The sequence below is a fragment of the Mesoplodon densirostris genome, chromosome 16 (genome assembly GCF_025265405.1).
Source record: "Mesoplodon densirostris isolate mMesDen1 chromosome 16, mMesDen1 primary haplotype, whole genome shotgun sequence".
NCBI lineage: Eukaryota > Metazoa > Chordata > Mammalia > Artiodactyla > Ziphiidae > Mesoplodon > Mesoplodon densirostris.
In genome coordinates, this window is record NC_082676.1 from 48,220,894 (window position 1) to 48,240,224 (window position 19,331).

Consider the following 19,331-nt stretch of genomic DNA (forward strand, 5'->3'; position numbering starts at 1 on the left):
AAAAAAAGCACCCCGGGTAAGCTGAAGCCAGTGATGACTGTCTTTGAGGGAAAGGCAGGGTTGGGCAGGCCTACAGGGGAAGGAGAGTGGAGCCAGAGCAGCGAGGCACAGCAGCTCAGGATGTCTAGAGCTAAAACACGTCCAGGGGCACGGAAGCTGTGTGGCCCTTGCGAGCTATATTTGGAGATGCATGACTGGACGTGTTACAATGTTTAGATCAACTCTTACAGGCTGTTAGTGACTTGAGGTCACAGAGCCAGGGGAATGTCATGGTCAAACTAATGGCCTGGACTAAAGACTAAGGGACAGGCAGTTGGGAGAGATTAAGAAAGATTTAGGAGTAACACAGTCGCTTAGGGACCAGAACTGTTGTATTTAAGGACTAGGCAAACACCAAACCACTTTTTAATTTTTTAAATCAAACACTTTATTTTCACATAACAAGCGCAAAAAACTCCCAAACACTTTAACAATACAATTAACGCGGTTATGAAGTCAATTATATACTCTACTCAAAGCCCCACAAGGTCAATCAGCTTAACGTTCCAAACATTTCCAGACGTGGCTTTTCAAAGCTACCTTTGGTTTTTGGAAAAACCAGTATGGAAGTCAATATACATTGAATGCATTGAACAACATTTGCTTATATTAAGGTGTCCACCAACATTAGCTTACACCTGGCAAGTTGGAGCATGATCTGAAGTCATACACTGAAATACGTACACAGGTTCTGCCCCGGAGCTCCTGCAGTGAGGAGGGAGGAGGGCCGTGAAGGGGGAAGAAAAAGGCCAGTCCAGGCTGTGGCATTTCTCGTTGTGTAACAGAGGTATGAGAGTTTAACACTAGAACACTGTCAAGTCATTAAGCTTCATGTTCCAAATGGTCTCTTGCTGAGGCTTGAGATGGGCACAAATGGTGGGGAAGATGAAGTCACAGAAGAGTTTTGAGCAACAAGATCCCAAAGATGCTCAAAGAGGGCAGGAAGGAGCAAGCGACAGTTTCCCATTGTTCTCACATTATTTCAGGGTGAAATTGTGTATAAGTTCGGATAAAATATTCAAATATTTGCTTAGATTTTTACCGGTTGCTCTATGAGAACCCTCATACATAGCAACTTTGAAACTTCCATTATAAAAAAGAGCGTACAAATAAATTCACAAAAAAGAGACAATTAATGTTGAGCAGCCAAAAAGTCATGGTTTATTATATCTGAAGAAATTTCATAATTCAAACACAACCAAACTGTACATTTTACAATCACATTCTATTTGTAAACAGTTAAAAGCCACTGACTTCTTTTGCATCTTAGGACACAAACAGTTAGAATCAAGGCAATGAAATGATGGCAAATTCTGTACTGTTAAAATTTTTACCCTTGTTTAGTCTCTCTTCTTTGACTAAGCAAGCATTATAATACCATTTGTGGGCAAAAAAAGGGGAAAGGAGAGAAAGAAATTTTAAAAATGGTGTAACTCGTTAGTTTGCAACAACATTTAAAATTTTCTTTATACAACGAACAATTCTGTAAGCCCAATACCTTGGTTACAGTATGCATAGTTACTGATTTCGGCTTTAAGGTACAACAGTTAAACATTAACACAGTCACAAGAGAGCAGAAACATATAGAGCCACTTGATGGGATTACAAAAAATTATTACCTACTGATTATTAGCAAACCATCATCACTCACTAATAAAAAGACAGCATCTGAAAGCAGAATCTCAAACTCCAGCTTTAAGCGTTTTTTTGTTTTTTGTTTTTTTTTCTTTTTGGCAGAGAAAATTCTTTAACAGAGCAATATGTAGTATCAGTGCTAAAAGTTGGGGTTTTTCTTTTTTTCCTATAAGAAACTACAAGGAGGGTTTTTTTTTTGTTTTTTTTTTTTTTAAACTGGGGAACTGGTTTTCCTGAGAACCATGCTCTTTGATTTAGGACAGGAATAGAAAAACAAAAGAACATGGCCAAATGCTGCTCCTTTTTCCCAGAGATAGAAAGCATCTTTTAAATCATCCTCCATTTTTTTTTGTCTTTTAATTTTTTTTTTAAATGATGGAAGAGTAAACATTTTTTTCTCAAAAAACAAACAAAAAAATCTGTAAACAAGAAGGTTCAACGTGGGAACCCTCAAAACAAAATGGAAAGCCTATTCAAAGTGCAGGGCCCGTCCTGGGTGGCAGGTGGGCTGCAAGTCACAGCTGTGGCCACAGTTTTTCAAACTGCAGAGCGAAATTCTTTAGTTTTATAACATGAAAAAACTGGTGCAATACTTTCATTTATAGTCCTAAGTCAGTATCATAACTTGATCTTTTAAACTCCACGATACCACAATAAGGTAGGCAAACATCAAGGCATAGTAGAGAGCGCACACCTTTTAAGAACATCCTTGAGTAAACATTTACACTGGAACAGCTGCCCCCCCATATTGCCGATTAGACGGAGAGAACATCATTCAGTGCAAAGTTAAAAGCTCATACATTATCAGCCCAAAAAATGGTTTTGCAAAAAGAAAAAAAGAAGAGAGAAAGAATGAATGGGGCGGGGGGGGGGGGGGGGGGGGGGAGAAAGGGGAAAAAAAAAAAAAGAACCCAAAGGCTAAACATGATGAATATACACAAGTGAGCTCATTCTATACGGTGTAGCATGTATGGCGCTATTTGGGAGTGTAAATAGATAGATACCTTTTCACATTATAATATTGGCCTGCATGATTCAAGTATTCAAACTGATATGTTTCAGGGAAAACAAAGTGGAAAATGTGCAGAGAATAGCTGTTCCCACAGGTGGCCCTGGCTGCAGGCGGCGAGCCCAACTTAGTGCTCCTTTCTTTCGCGTCTTGAGGTCGCAGTTCTGAGTCGAGTCTACACTGTTACATGGACTCTCCACCCCCACCCAGGTGGTCAACAGAAAGAAAAGCGTTAATGGGGGACGGGCTGCTAATTCCCCGGGGGTCGCTGCTGCTTGGGGGACCCCACAAGCTTGTGGAATAATGTGGGGTCCCCCAGAGGGAAGTGCCGTGAAGGTCTCCACAGTTAGCTCCCGACAGCCCAGCACCATTCCAGTGATTGAGATCGGTCCGGCTGGAGAATGAGTGGGAACAGTCGAGGGAGCCCAGCCGGCTCTGGCTGGACCCGAGAGACTGCCAGCTGGGAGAAGGGGTCAGAGACTGACTTTGTGCAAAGAAACGACTGATCTCCTCTTCACTGGCAAGCTCAGCAAGAATAGTAGTGTTCCCCAGTACACACCTGGAGGAGAGAGACACAAGCGGGCTAGCTGAGGGGTCTGAGTCAAAGTCAAGGTGACACTGTCTCTGCTACAAAAGCAGTGGAGGGCGAGAGGGAGAGGGCGGGGCACACAAGGACCCAGCGTGCCCTCCCTTCCAGCCAGCGTGTGCCCCGGAGGCTGCACACGGTGGGGGCACAGCGCCCAGGGCTCTCCGGGCCCAGCCGTGCCACCCAGTGCTGTTGTGGCATCAAGATCGTGTCTTCTTGTCTCCTAACAGGCCATTTAAGGGATTTTCTAGGGCCATTTGGACTTGGTGTGATGCACCCCTTCTGAGCACTGCCCCCGGAGCCCAAGACACAGTGAGGCCGCAGCTTTTGTGACGCGCTCACCGTGGGCCCCCAAGTGCTGGCCCAGAGACGGCACACAGGATCACCAGCTGCACTTCCATACACACGAGGGAGCCCTAACGAGAGAATTCCAAACTTGCAACCCCAGGGGCATTTTCCAGGCGCCATGCGCAGAATGGCCGACTTACATGTGCAGAGACTTTTGTGCCTTCACTACCTCTTCTTTTGAACTGTAACGGACCAAAGCATTTCCATGCGGGAGGTTCAGGTGGAATGTTATCAGTGGGCCATGCTGCATGCACAGAGTACGCAGAGTTGAGCCGTCAATCTAGGAAACAGAGCGTGGGAACTGCCAATTAGACGCACCGCCATGAAGACTGTCCAGGTAGGCTGTCCCAGGCTGGGACTCTGGTCCCCTCTCTCTTGCCCAAGGTCTTCACTCCTGGTGCCACTCTTCACTGGGACTCACTGCTGTGACAGGGCACAGTGCCCCCCTCCCCACCTCCACTGGTCCCAGAGCCATACCTCTGTGGCCTCTAGACTCCTGGACATTCCCCAGATCCCCAATTCCTTAGTTAGTCACTGACCCTGCTGTGGCTTCATGTCTTCTCTCTTCCCTGCCCTGAGGACAGGATGCATCAAGGCACTGCTCCCTGGGGAGGAGGGGGGTGGGCTCTTAACACCCAGCCTCCAGAGGAGGGGGCAGTCCAGGGACTAAGAAAATGTTCTAATCTAGAAGGGCAGACAAGTTTTCTCAAAGCGCAGTACAAGGACCACCTGCATCAAATTCATCTGAATGCCCTTGTAGAAATGCAGATCCCTGACCCTAGCCCAGATATAGTAAATGAGAGTCTGTGGGGTGAGGTCTAGGACTCTGTACTTTTGGTCAGCTCCCGTGCATTTTATACTGTAAAAACCACTGGATCAGACCACCAGCCTGCCTGAGGCATCTAAAGACCATTCTCTGCTATTTCCTCTGCCCGGCCTTGACATCTACTCAGCACCACTTGGAAGGCCTGGGTAGTCCTCATCTCAGACTTAAACCAGAATGGAAACCTTTGCTTCCATGCTACCTGGCGTATCCACATAAGCCAGGATACCTGATGTTCTTACCTGAGGTGTAAGGTTTTTCAGAACAAGCCAATTTGTTATTCTCCCTGAGCTGCTCTCACCCCAGCTGGAACCTAAACAAGGAAGAAAAAGGACAAGTCAGTTTTCCAAGACTGTGGCTTGAATGACTGTTCAGGACAAACATACTCCAGTCAAATTGCAGACATCCAGGAGGATCATCTGGGCTCGTGGGGTCCTTCTCTTCCTTCTTACTTACCTGTGCGTCTACGTGGGGTATTTTCTCTGTGGGCCCAGGACGCCAGCTCACTCCAGCTCTGACCGGGTGTTAATTTCTGGGGCACGTGGCTCTGCCTCTGGGGGGAGGGGGCTCAGAGGGCTGCCAGCTCATCACATGGTGGGCTAGTGAACCAAAGGCCAGATGCCTTTGGGGTCTTCCCATTTATAAAGCTAAAACTATCGCAAAATGGTAGCCTTTGGGGAATAGCCTCAGCTCATGATGATCAACTGATGACTTTGCATGCACGTCCCACAGGGTGTGAAGTTCGAGGGGATTTAAGAGCTTGCAGTCGTCCAGACATTCCTCGTTTCAGTCTGGGCTACCACAGGGGCTCCACACCTGGCTCTCCTGCCCGGCCCTACAGCATCGTCTCTCCCTCCCAGCAGCAGAGCTTTAAGACATGATCAAGTCACTTCTGTCTACAACTACTTAAAAGTGCCTCAGACCTGATGAGGATGATTATAATTTTTGTGACTTTCTGTTTGAATAATAAAAAAAAAATCCTACAAGGACTCAGAGGCAAAACATATACAAATCAATTTTCACTGCAAGGTAAAGGAGTGGTTACAGTGGAGGATTACTGGACTGAATGTCAATATTATGACATAGTGTGAGTGTGTTTCGTGTTTGGTAATTGCAATCATTGTTGCTTTTGTTGTGGGCACCCATTTACAATGCTTGGTGTCAGTTTACTTATCTCTTGTAAAAGTAAAATACAGTGTGTGTGTGTGTGTGTGTGTGAAAAAAAAAGAACTTAAAAAAACCCCCCAAAAAACAGTGCCTCAGAAACACTCCGGGGGGCTTAGGAAGATGGCTGCGTGACACAGCTCGTGCCCACTCAGCTTGCCCTGAACACCACCCTTTGCCAAGCTCCAGCAATTCCAGCAGGAAACCCTTGTGCTTTCACAGGTCTCTGCACCTGGCACATGCTGCGCCCTCTGCTGACCTGGCTGACTCTTACAGGCTTCCTGAGCCCATTCAACTCCACCAACCCTCCTGAGGGTAAGGGTGCCACCAGGCACTTAGCTGGCACCCAAAAGACGTCTGTGGCCTGAAAGAACCACTTACACATGACACCAATTACACTAACTTGCATTCAGTAGCTTGAAACAGATTCATGTACTTTTTTCACATAATTAAAACTTTCCCCCAAAGGAAACACTGCAAGTTTTATTTCAGCCAATCACCTGTCCAAAGATCAGAAATGATTAGAGGTTTTACTACAATTTTCATCCTGGAGATGAGAAAGTTTGGTGCATTTGGGGGGGCGGGGTAGAATGGATGAACTGGTAGACGAGCTGTGAGTTGTATTTGTGGCTGTGTGTGTTGTGTATGTTGGGGGGAGGCGGGTGGGGACATGATGCCAGTACAAATCCAGTGCTAGTCATTTACGGAAGGAGTAGAGAGGTAAGGGAACCATCTGTCCCAGCTTTCCTGGGACAGTCTGGTTTAGGCCTGTACAGTTAATTAACAGCGCCCCTTTTCACTCTCAAACGTCCCTGTTTAATCAATAAATTTTATGATCATCCTAAGTACAGGAGTGTTTCTGAGGCACCCCATTCTTCAAGGCCCAGATGGGCTGCTCCCACCTCCCCAGGCTTGTCAGATAACACTTCTGCTCCATGTGACATGGTATTATGACAAGCCTGCCATGAGCAGGAAGTCACTATACCTAATAAGATGAGCCCTTGAGGAACTTCTGAAAGAAAGGAGATCCTCATTCCATTAACTTTATCACTGACAGGTGTGTGTCTTTGGGGAAATGTAAGTAAACTGGGCAAAATTTAAAATAAAATTTAAGACTCTCAAAAGCATGGCAATTGCGGAAGATAGCAATGAACTAGGAATCTTATGTTTAGTTAAGTTCTAATCTTACTTTATAGAGGATAATGCAACAGTCTGCTATTTAGGTCTCTGTTAAACTAGACTGTTGGTACTGATTAGTGTTCAGCAAATAAACCACATGAAACCACCTTATGCATGTCGTCTTACCTGGGGTATACCTGGCGTCAGAATTTCCCCATCCTCCACCTACACGAAGGGGAGAATTATCCCACGTAGACAAGGGTGGCTTCTGACCAGTCAGTCCCGGAGGTGGGCGGGACGGAGCAGTGATGTTTTTAGGTGGCAAAGGGACCTTCCACAGCTCATGAGCCAGAGAGGTGTTTGTAACTGAACCAGGAGACCATGTCAATTTGGAATCACTATTTCTGGCTACTCAAAGGAAAAAAACAAAGTGGGAAAGAGGGGAGATAAATGCTTTCAGAAAAGAGAAAATTTAATGACAACACCAATTCCCCCACTAAAAGCAAATCAAACAAACAAAAAAAAACTTAAAAAAAAACCCACATCAAACTAAACTGCAGAAGAAAAACAAAAAGCCAAAAGGAAACTGCTCCCTTGCCTCAGAACAGACTGTTTGTCTCTTATTAATAGTTTTAAGACCTGTGAGACCCTTAGTCCAGCGTATACAACTACACTGAACACTGCTTTGAGCTGCTCTAAAGTAGCAAGTGGGAACTCCATACCTTAACAACCATAATGAGTTGCTCTAGACCAACACTTAGGCCATTAGATTTTAGCACTGTGTTATTCATTCATGAAAAAAGGACTACAAAAGCAGCCCTAACTCAGGGAATCTTCACAGCAGACATTCGCCGGGGGCTGCTCTATGCTGAGCGCTGGGCTGCTGGGCGCTTGGTGTACGCTACCTCTAATCCTCACACACATTTTACTGAGGTTCAGAGAGGTTAAGCAACTTGCCTACGGGTCCAGAGCACAGCCAGGAACACAGAAAAGTAAATCGAAATAATACTAAAAAAAACCCGAGAGAGCAGAAGGGGATAGAAAACTTTATAATTTCTGTCACCATCAATTATTTTTTCTACCTGCTCGTAAGGAGCATGTCTTTAAGTCAGCACGTCTCAAAGTGTGATGGGAAGACTGGTCACAACACACTTTATTACTGGTCTGTGACAGTACAAATACAGAAATTCAGAGTGAGCGTTTGTAAACTCTACCAGCAATCTGACGCTGCTGTAACTCCCAAGTGTGTACTCTAGCAATTCGAAGTTCAGGTTTACTGTATTTTACAAAAGTTATCAGTCTGCAAAGGATTGGGCATTAAAAAAATAAAAGGTCCTTCACTACAGATTGTTGAGGACTACTGCTTCGAACTAAATTACATTTAATCTGAGACAGCTCTCAGATGAGAGTGGCTATTCAGTGAAACCTGATTATTTTCGTAAATGACTACTGGATACAGTAAATTTTAAGAGGGGGCAAATGGTGTTAAAAATATCTTCCCAGGCTCAGAAATACACTCCCCAGCTCCCTGAAAAGAAGACTCGGGATCAGAAGACGAGGTAAACACAACGGCCCTGGCCCCAGGTTCTGCCCCTTCCTCTGCCAGAGCCTTGGCCAACTCAGGACAAGGCCCACCTGAAGTGCTTTGTGCTGTACTGCTGAGGGGAACGTTGTAGTTGGAGGCACGAATGGATGACCAGGCACTAGTTGAAGGCAGCGTGGTGTTCAAGGATGAGGATGACCCTACACGGGAAAAGAGCACAGTCAGTCATCCCCAGAGCAGGGGACACGGCATCAGAGAAGCAGCAAAAGCACCCAGTGAACCTGCAACTTAACAGTATGCGCCACAGAAAGGAAACCGCCATGTTCAGGGCCACGGGAAAGGCGCCCATGACTGTAGCTTCCTTCCTGCCTTCCAAACAGCACGTGGAGAGCTTGCTCACTGTTTCCACCGTGGCTCACACGAGGTACCCCTCCCATTCCGGTCTTCTCATCCCTGTCTGTGAGAACGCACCCCAACAATGGGATCCAGCAAGAGACACCACCAGCCCTGCTTCTCAGCAGGGGCTCCACCGGAGCCCCAGCCTGTCTCTGAACTCTAATGACTTCTTATTGGGCAGCTCACCAAGGTGCCCTGGCACTGGCACTACCAGTGAGCCAGGCCTTTGTCCTCTCCCGTTGTGCCCTACGCTCAGTCTCGAAAACCTAGCCTTTCTTCCTATTTTTTAAACAATCCCCGTGACCACTACCCTAGTTCAGCCCCAGACCCGACCACTATGTGGATCACTGCGACAGCTCCGGCTGCCAGACTCTTTCACTACCTACCAGGCTGTGAGGTGTTATCGTGGGCTCTGTCCCCACGTTCTCCTGTGAAAGGAGTGGCTTTACCTAGTTCTGTACATAGTTGTCTGCTAAATTCAGTCATTTTAGAATGATGAGGATTCTTATCTTACCACTGTGATCTGGCAAACACCTGTTAACAAATTATGTATTGAACAGAAAGTGTTGACTGGTTTACAGTTTCTTTATTACAAACTGTTTAAAGGGACAGCTGTGAGGCTGTACGTTACAGAAAGAGAAGAGATCGTCACTCATTTCATTCACCTTTCTTCTACTGCATGCATGGAATACTTACATATGCCTGGGGTGAAAGATAACCACGTGGTAGGCAGGAGGAGGATTTCATTGGATAACCCATTAAAAGTGCATCTGGACTGCAGCGACCCTTAAATTTTTCTTATTTTCACTCTCTGGGAGACAAAGAAAGCCAATTCCTTCTCCAGATGAAAGTTCAACATCCAGAGTGTATAAACAAATAATAATATAACATCTTGCATAAGAAACACCCATTTCTTAATAACCACAAACGAAACTTGTTATAAAATGGGTAACAACCTTCAGTTGTTAATACAGTGACTGGAAAGCAAATGTTTGCTGGTCCTTTGTGTTTACCACATCAAGTGATAATAAATCCTCATCATTTTAAAAGTGGCTAAAGAGTCACCTACGGGGAATTGAGAATTCTGTTATCACTGTCACGAGCCCCTTGGAGGTCAGGTGCTGTGTTGTGCTGGAGTGACTCTCGCTGCTCAAAGTTTCACATCTACTTTGAGCCACTGTCCTGCATCATTCAAAAATCCTGAGTCGTATCTGCCTACATACCACTGTTCCTGTCCCTGAGGTGGTCGACTTCCCGCACAGTATTAATTGAAAGATTGTTTATGACACTGCCAGGAGTGACATAAGGGTCAGTTTCAGGGTCAATGTTTGGATAACCTTTCCATGGTTCACCAGGGCGAAATTCTGGAAATAAAAATTTAAAATTAGTTCAGGCTTAATCATCATCTGAAAATCCATCAGTAACTGCCCAAAAGTTTTATTCCTAAAGTCTATGCAATTATCAAATATCTTCCAATACTCTCAAATTATTTTCCAATACCCTAACAGGCTGACTCAATATCACAATTAACATAAACTGCTTTTTAGGAATAACTTGCAACTTTTTTCTGGGTTTATATATTCTTAAAAGTAACATTTTAAAGTGCTTTATTACAAATCACAAAGCCACAGCAAGTTGGATAGGATGAAACAGGTCACAGGTGCATTTCTGGTGATTCCTCAGTAAATGGAAATGCTGTCACCTCTGTCCCCAGACACAGCCAGAGAAGAACAATGAACGGAGGTTTATATCGTTCTTCGCGCTGGCCTAATCCCTCTGTGGGACTAACCCCACCTTCACAGATTGGAGCATAAAGGCACTGGTAATGGGCCAGGTCACTCATCAGCCCAAGACCTGGGCTCAACTTCCCATTCACATTTCTGTGTTCTTCCTCATCCTTCATGTAGTTCAGTCCAATCACACAGAATCAGGGCCAAATCATTAGTATATCTAGAGGTATTGAAACCTTAATGGACACAAACTCTCATAAAAGAAGATGTCGGCATTTTACCTGGTGGCCAATTAACACTGCTAGAGCCGTTAGGCGATTTGGCACGTGGCCAGCCATCTCCTACTGAACCCGGAGGACTGGCTGGTGAAGTACTGCTGTTCATAAAGTCATAGGGAACAAATGGAGACTCTTCCAGCCTGAAACCACTTGAAATAGCACCTAAAAAGAGAAAATGGAAGGGAAATGTGAGCAAAATATAATATCATATTTATTTCTTGTAGTTTGTCAAATATAGTAAGAAAACTTTTTATTAGATCTGTGGGTTCCAAACTGTTCTGTAGATTATGTGAAGATGTAAGGAGGAAAGAAAGCCCTGTGCTTTCTTCCAGATTTCAATCACTTTTAGTCTCTGATATGAATGAGGTCCTTGCCCACAATGACAGTATATTCTCACAAAAAGCCAAGTAAATGGACAGAGGGCAGAAGGAGAGAATGTGTGTCAAGGAGGGGGCAGGGACCGCATGGAAAGAGTCTGGGGGAAAAGATTCTAGCCAGTGGGTGCAGCCTGCACAAAGACTTGAGGAGAAAAACTGTTCGGCACATTTGAGGAACTGAAAGATCATTTTGCCTGAAAAACAGTAAACGGGAGAGAGAACAACATGAAGGAGTGGGGCCCTGATCTTGAAGGGCAGGGATGACCTAGTACATTTCATTTCAAATGCTTGGAATTCAAAGATCCTGAGGTGGGGTGTGCACACTCTAGCTGTCCCAGGCCCTACCACTCCAGACTGGCCTATGCCCTGCCTGTTCCCCGAAGGCATCAGAATTTACAACACCCTCAGACAGGGCTTTGTAGGACTTGGCAAGGAGTTCTTTATGCTGAGGGGTTTTAGGAAGGGAACTAGTACAATCCTATTTGTTTTGAGGTCACATTTGCTGCAGTGTGGAAAACGGAAGGCAGGCTAGCATAGAAGCAGGGAGACCATTAGGAGACACAACAGATGCATAAACTATGTATTTTGGAAGCAGAATGGGTACTTTTCACAGATGGACTCAATGTGCAGTTTGGAGAAAGGAAGAAATCAAGAATATCTCTTAGGCCCAAATATCCACCAACCGATGAATGCACAAACAAAATGTGGTATATATTATGCAATTCAACTATAAAAAGGAGTGAAATACATGTGCATGCTACAACACAGATGAACCTCGAAAACATTACGCTAAGCCAAAAATGCCAGTCATAAAAGACCAGATATTATATGCTTCCACTTATATGAAATGTCCAGTACAGACAAATCTATAGAAAACAAAAATATTAGTTTTTACTTATGGCTAGAGAGATGGGAAAATGGAGGTGGGAGGAATGACACCTAAGGGGTTCTTCTAGGGTAAGGAAAATGTTCAAAAGTTGATTGTGTGGGGCTTCCCTGGTGGCACAGTGGTTAAGAATCCACCTGCCAATGCAGGGGACATGGGTTCGAGCCCTGGTCTGGGAAGATCCAACATGCCACGGAGCAGCTAAGCCTGTGCACCACAACTACTGAGCCTGCGCTCTAGAGCCTGCGAGCCACAACTACTGAGCCCGCGTGCCACAACTACTGAAGCCCATGCGCCTAGAGCCTGTGCTCCACAACGAGAAGCCACCGCAATGAGAAGCCCGCACACCGCAACAAAGGGTAGCCCCTGCTCACCGCAACTAGAGAAAGCCCACGTGCAGCAACGAAGACCCAAGGCAGACAAAAACAAACAAAAAAAAGAAGTTTAAAAAAAAAGTTGATTGTTCGATGGATACCCAACTCTGAGAATGTTACTGAAAGCCACAGCATTTTATACTTTAAAAGGAGAAATTGTATTATATGTAAATTATCTCAAACTTTTTGAAAAAGAGAATGCCTCTTAAATTTCTAGCCTCAATAACTTGATCGAAGGAGGTACAATTTCTGGAACGGGGAGGAGCAAGGGTGAAGAAAGTGAAACTGAGCAGGTCCCTGTGGGGCCCTCCTGTGTACAAAAGCCATTCCATGTCCCCCATTTCTTGTTTGTAGAAAAAAAGGTTTCAGCCTCCTAGACCTTCCCTGAGCTCCAAAGGGCAGATTCAAACAGTTACTAATCTGGGGAGTGAGGGAACGCAGAAACCAAGGAAAGGCAGTCAAGAAACAATAGTGTAGCCACGGGCCAGATCCTGGTTCCTCCTCAAAAGATATACATAACAACCTGATAGAAATCTGAGTTCTTCTACAGGAACTGAGGCCCCCAACCCAGGTGGAGGATGGTAACTTCAGGCTGATCACAAACACTGGACCACAGACTGGATGGGACCAGAGGGCTAACGATCGAGACTCCTGGAACACCACCCTGTTATTTCCCCACCAATCAATCAGAGGAAGGTTACACCCCCTGTAGCCCCCCCACCCCAATTTCGCCTATAAAAATTCTTCCCCCCCGCCGAAAACTATTGGGGAGTTTGGGCTTTCTGAGCACAAGCTGTCCATTCTCCTTGTTTGGCCTTGCAATACTCCTTTCTCTACTCCAAACTCCAACATTTCAGTTTGTTTGGCCTCACTGCGCATCAGACGAACTTGGATTTGACAACAGAAGGAAAACCAAGTGTCTTGTCCATTCATGTAGAGTCTGAAACAGATATAAGGAAAGCCCTGGTTCATGGACTCAAGGCTGCTCCAGCTATGAGCTTCTGGTAAAATACAGGACCTCATGCCACTCACTGGTGGGCACTAACCCATCCCTGACTTGATTCAGTTATTCCACCAATTCCATTTCCCTCTCTCCTCTGGCTTCCTCATCTAGTTATTATTTTTATCTTAGTGAACTATGTATCTTCGCCTAATTAAAACCACTTGGAAATAAAGGATATATAAAGTAGTAGTTGCAAGTAACACAGTAAGTAAGCATAATTGCCAAATTTGAAGTGATTAATTCTTACACAAGAACCAGCAATGATGAAAGCACCTGCCCCCCTTTTTAAAAAGAAACAATATCTACTTATTCAAACTTCATTTTATTAAAAAGGACAACAGACATAACTTAAGTGGCAGCCCCGATCCCATTACATTGTATTAGATACTGCATGGGAGAGCACCAGAAAACGGAAATGTAACGTTTATGTGGTAGGTTTAGTTTAAGCAGAGAGAGCTGGATTTACACTGGAGAAACGGTGCCGTCTCAGAGGTAGGGCACTCATAAGATGACAGTGACGGCAAGAACAATAAGGATGAGAGCTGAGGCCCACTGGCCACTTATGTGTCTCACCCTGTTCTGGTGTTTAGGCACTTCAGAGTTATTGCCTTACCGATCCTCAAAACATCATAAGCGGTACTACTATTACTCCCATTTAGCAGAGGAGGGACCAGAGTTCAGAGAGGTTAAGTTACTTGCCAGCAGCTAATAAACAGCAGAGCTAATTAGTAGCGGAGGTAGGTGTCAATTCTAGGGTCCATATTTATTTTGACATTTTGCCATTGTCTCAGCTCCCACTCCCTCTCTTAAGAAAAATTCCAAATGTGATATACCACCGTGTGGCAAATTAGCTTAGAATTCAGGGCTGCTTGAGTTCATGTTCCAATGTTCCTTCAATTACATGACAATGTCACCTTTAATTTCTGATAATCATCAGTCCAATGTCTACAAACCAGCAAACTGATCTTTAAGCCAAGTTTAGTCAAAGTTTCAAGATAAAATCCAATGAAAAGGGAAGGAATCAATGTAACAAAATATCCTTTTAATACTAATCAGAGGAACAATGATTTGGTGTTACTTAAGTCACAAAACAAGAGTCTCTCCTGGCTCTTCCCTATTATTTTAAAATCACTAAGTCCTGTCAATCCTGCTGCCTACCTAGCTCTTTTTTCTCCTCCTGTGATTGCAAAGATTTCTGAATTATTTTGTTCTAGGTCCCGCTGTATACAGCATAGAGTCAGATTTTGCTTTATGATTCAATATGAATTTCTTTCAATTTCTTTATAGATTCTTTAAAAACTTTGAAAATGTTGACTCATCTTTTCTGAAACTGTGGAAGGCTTGTAGTTTTCGTTTAGTGGGCATCTTTATAACTTACACATTTCATCTTCATTTCTTTCTAAAATATTTTGATTGAGATATAACTGACATATAACATATTAGTTTCAAGTGTACAACATAATGATTTGCTATTTGTATAGATTGTGAAATGATCATATAGCTTTTGAATAACAACACATGAGATCAGACTACTGTCATCTCTTGTTTGACCACGCTCTGGATTAGGCAGAAGTTTCCTAACTGATCTGTCCACGTCTGCTCCCCAGTTCTTCACACTGCCTCTTCAAAAATGCCAATCTGATCATGTCACTTTCCAGCTTAAAACTCTTCAACAGTTCTCCATTACAGAGCAGTAAAATTCAAACTCTTCAATAGTTTGTAAGGCTCTTAAAACTCTAGCCTCTACTCACGCCTTATGGTTTTCCCTCCTGCCACCTCTGCCTGGCTAATGCCCGTTTATCTTTCATATCTCAGCTTAAGGGATCACAGGCCTCCTGGAAACCGTTCCCAATTGCCCTCAACTAACTCCAAGACTAAAATAAATGTATTCCAGCTCCTGAACATTGTACTTTTCTCTGGGCAGTGAGGAGGGGAAAGGGATTTTATAAACTCTGGTTAAGTCACAGAATCTTAGGACCATAAAGTATCACAAATACCCCAGTCCGAATCTCACTTGACCCACAATTCCCCTGTTAAATGGCCTTGCCTCCACTCTACTTCCCTTAATGAATCTCGTTTTTTGACTCTGGAAGGTGTGCAGTAAAGGGTGAGCACAGGGCTAGACTGCACATGGCAAAGAGCTTCAGGGACTAGCCCTTGATGGCTCCTGGGTTCCTGTAACTCACAGAACAGCAGGCCAGATAAGAGTTCCTCTGCATACACTGGGCCATGGCCACGCCAGAGAGTTTATGAGAACAATGTGATTTATGGTGAACATCTGTTTTTGTTTACATGGGGCCTGGGTCATGCTGTTTTTGTCTGAACTCTGAAGGGCCTGCAGGGGGTTGAAGATTGACAAGCAGGTGTGCTCCATGTCTACACAACTGACCCCTGACAAGAAACTGAGGACACTAAGGCTTGGCTGAGCTTCTCTGGCTGGCAATACTTTGTACATGTTCTCGCAAATTGTTGCTGGGAGAATTAAGTCCAAGAAATTGCACTGAGAGAGGACAACAAAAAGCTTCTCCTGGACTCTTTTCTATGTGCCTTTTTCCTTTGTTGATTTTAATCTGTATTCTTTTGCTGTAATAAACCATAACCATGAGTATTACCGTTTTTCTGAGTTCTGTGAGTTCTTCTAGGAAACCAGTGTACTTGGGGATCTCTGACACGGAAGATTCTCTTGAATTTGCCCTTTCTCCTCTGATCCACAACTATCTTACTAGCCCTCTAAGCTTCACTAGATGGGGATAAAAATAGAACCCACGTAAGATTGTGATGCAAAAGATCAGAGCCAGCCAAGCGTCCCCACAGGCCTCTCCTGTTTCCAGGCTCAGCCCATCTCAGCCCAGCCTGACTACTGCTATCGGATCATTCCCTCTTAAAAAATGATCTCTACACTACTCTGGTCCTATGGAAAAACAACCCCCGTTTCCTACAACATGGAAATACAAATGCCAATAAGGCCAATCAGGTTTTATATACAAGTGAAGCAAGCTGCCTACAGAAAAAAAATCCCATGGTCCCTCCTCAGATAGAAACATGACTACAGGGAAATATTTCTCTGGTTAGGGAGTACAGAAAAATATTTCTCCACCAATGGGAGGGAAGGTACAGGTGTGAGGGGAATGGGAAGAATGAGCCAGGAAGCACATGGGCAGCAGCCACTCAACTCTGGGTAGTGACTGCTCTGGAGCCTGGTGCTGGCAGATCTTCACATTTCTCCAGAGATGCCAGAAATCTGAATCTGTACATGAAATTTCCTGAATGTTTAAATAGATGTTGGTTCAAAAAAATTATTTTCAAAATAGTGTCTAACAAAACGTAACACTCAGACCAGCAGTTTGGGGATCTCTTCTAGAATACAAAGTTAGATGCCAATTTGATTTCTATAAGGACAAAAGAACAAACTGCACCAAAATAATAATGGAAATAAGATGATTAACATTTCTCTATTTTTTTAATATAAGGAAAACTGAAAACAAAGCAAACAAATAGAAAGAGTGTGCCTGAGAAGAAGATTCTAAGTCTCTACCAGGAGAAAGAGAGATAGTAAGAGAAGGAAAAGAACCACAGAGCCAAGAGGAGCACTTCTGGGAGAAAATGATAGTATAAACAATTAGAGAATTATTATGGTAAGAAAAAGCACTTTCTTTAAACAGACTGAAATGCTCAAAAAAAAAAAAACCCAAAAAACAAAACCCCAACCTTTTAAGACTTGAAATTTAGAGGGTTCTTCTATACAGATATAAAACTAACCAGGTCTTTCTTTCTAGACATGAAGACCAAAACCACAACAGGTCAAGGTGTATTTCTGAAGTCATTTTTACAAGGAAGGAAAAAATACAACAATGAAGAAAGAATAAAAGCAACCATAGAGAAGAAATTCTATCAAACATTCTTGATTTTTAAGGGGATAAAGTAAAAGCCTGGAGGTCTCAAAATAATATCCATGAAGGGAAGACTACTACTAGTCTTGGGCTGCTTCGGATTAGTTACAAGGCCTGCTAAAGTAAAGACAATGAGAACATTTTGGGGGTGGGGAAGCATATAAAAATTTAGTAATTTGTATTAACAATACAAAAGTAATTTTAAAAAAGAAAAAATGACAGTTGCAAGATGTCAAGTTAAGTAAATGAAGAATAGTAGAATAAACTCACACACTTATGGTCAATTAATCTACGACAAAGGAGGCAAGAACATACAATGGAGAAAAAGACAGTCTCTTCAATAAGTGGTGCTGGGAAGACTGGACAGCTGCATGTAAAAAAATGAAACTAGAACATTCTCTAACACCATATACAAAAATAAATTAAAAATTGACTAAAGAACTAAATGTAAGACCAGAAACCATAAGACTCCTAGAGGAAAACATAGACAGAACACTCTGAGATAAATCGTAGCAGTATTTTTTTGGATCCGTCTCCTAAAGCAAAGGAAATAAAAGCAGAAATAAAAAAATGGGGCTTCCCTGGTGGCGAAGTGGTTAAGAATCCACCTGCCAATGCAGGGGAGACGGGCTCGAGCCCTGGTCCAGGAAGATCCCACATGCCGCAGAGCAACTAAGCCTGTGCACCACAACTACTGAGCCTGTGCTCTAGAGCCCACGAGCCACAACTACTGAGCCCGTGTGCCACAAATACTGAAGCCCACGCACCTAGAGCCTGTGTTCCACAACAAGAGAAGCCACTGCAATGAGAAGCCCGTCCACCGCAACGAAGAGTAGACCCTGCTTGCCGCAACTAGAGAAAAGCCCATGTGCAGCAACGAAGGCCAGATGCAGCCAAAAATAAATAAATAAAATAAAGTTATTTTTAAAAATATTTAAAAAAAATTTATTTAAAAAAAATAAACAAATGGGACCAAATTAAACTTAAAAGCTTTTGCACAGCAAAGGAAACCACTGACAATGAAAAGACAACCTAATGAATGAGAAAAAATACTTGCAAATGATATGACTGATAAGGGGTTAATATCCAGAATATATAACAGCTCATACAACTCAACATATAAAAAAAAAAAAACACCACCCAATTTAAAAATGAGCAGGAGACCTGAACAGTTTTGCAAAGAGGACATGCAGATGGCCAACAGGCACATGAAAAGATGCTCAGCATCGCTAATCATCAGGGAAATGAAAATCAAAACCACAATGAGATATCAGCTCTCACTGTCAGAATGGCTATCATCAAAAAGACCACAAACAACAAATATTGATGAGTATGTAGAGAAATGGGAACATTGTACACTGTTGGTGGGAATGTAAATTGGCACAGCCACTGTGGAAAACAGTATGGAGGTTTCTCAAAAAATTAAAATACAACTACTAATGACCCAGCAATCCCACTTCTGGGTATATATCCAAGGGAAATGAAAACAGGATATCAAAAAGATATCTGCACATTTATTGCATCATTACTCACAATAACCAAGATATGGAAACAACCTGAGTATCCATCAATGAATGAAGAAGGTGTTGTATACACACACAAAGGAGTAATATTCAGCCTGGAGAAAGAAGAAAATTCTGCCATTTACAACAACATGGACGAACCTTAAGGGCATTATGCTGAGTAAAATAAGTCAGACAGAGAAGGAAAAATACTGTATATCACCTATATGTGGAATCTAAAAAAATACAACAAACTAGTGAATATAACAAAAAAGAAACAGATTCAGATATAGAGAACTAGTAGTTACCAGTGGGGAGAAGGACAAGATAAGGACGGGATTAAGAGGCACAAACTATTAGGTATAAAATAAGCTACAAGGATATACTGTACAACACAAGGAACTTAGCCAATATTTTGCAATAACTACAAATGGAGTATAACCTTTAAAAATTGTGAATCACTATATTGTACACCTGTAACTTATATAATATTGTACATCAACTATATTTTTTTTTTTTTTTTTTCCTTTTTGCGTTATGTGGGCCTCTCACTGTTGTGGCCTCTCCCGTTGCGGAGCACAGGCTCCGGACGCGCAGGCCCAGCGGCCATGGCTCACGGGCCCAGCCGC

At 43.3% G+C, this 19,331-nt stretch overlaps 1 protein-coding gene across 4 annotated transcripts in view; it reads right to left on the minus strand.

Moving 5' to 3' along the window:
• Nucleotides 1-402: 402 nt before the first annotated feature.
• Nucleotides 403-19,331, minus strand: part of TNRC6A (trinucleotide repeat containing adaptor 6A) — a 99,224-nt gene continuing 80,295 nt past the window's right edge. For 3 of the 4 annotated variants that reach the window (XM_060079019.1, XM_060079018.1, XM_060079016.1), the window contains 7 exons: nt 10,674-10,832; nt 9,886-10,026; nt 8,359-8,466; nt 6,910-7,131; nt 4,683-4,753; nt 3,758-3,897; nt 403-3,242 (listed from right to left, as the gene is read on the minus strand). In XM_060079019.1, the coding sequence (XP_059935002.1) occupies nt 2,867-3,242; nt 3,758-3,897; nt 4,683-4,753; nt 6,910-7,131; nt 8,359-8,466; nt 9,886-10,026; nt 10,674-10,832 (1,217 nt within the window). In that variant the 3' untranslated portion in view covers nt 403-2,866. Of the gene's footprint in view, nt 3,243-3,757; nt 3,898-4,156; nt 4,223-4,682; nt 4,754-6,909; nt 7,132-8,358; nt 8,467-9,885; nt 10,027-10,673; nt 10,833-19,331 lie in introns of those variants that run through there. The other variant, XM_060079020.1, reaches the window with a different exon arrangement.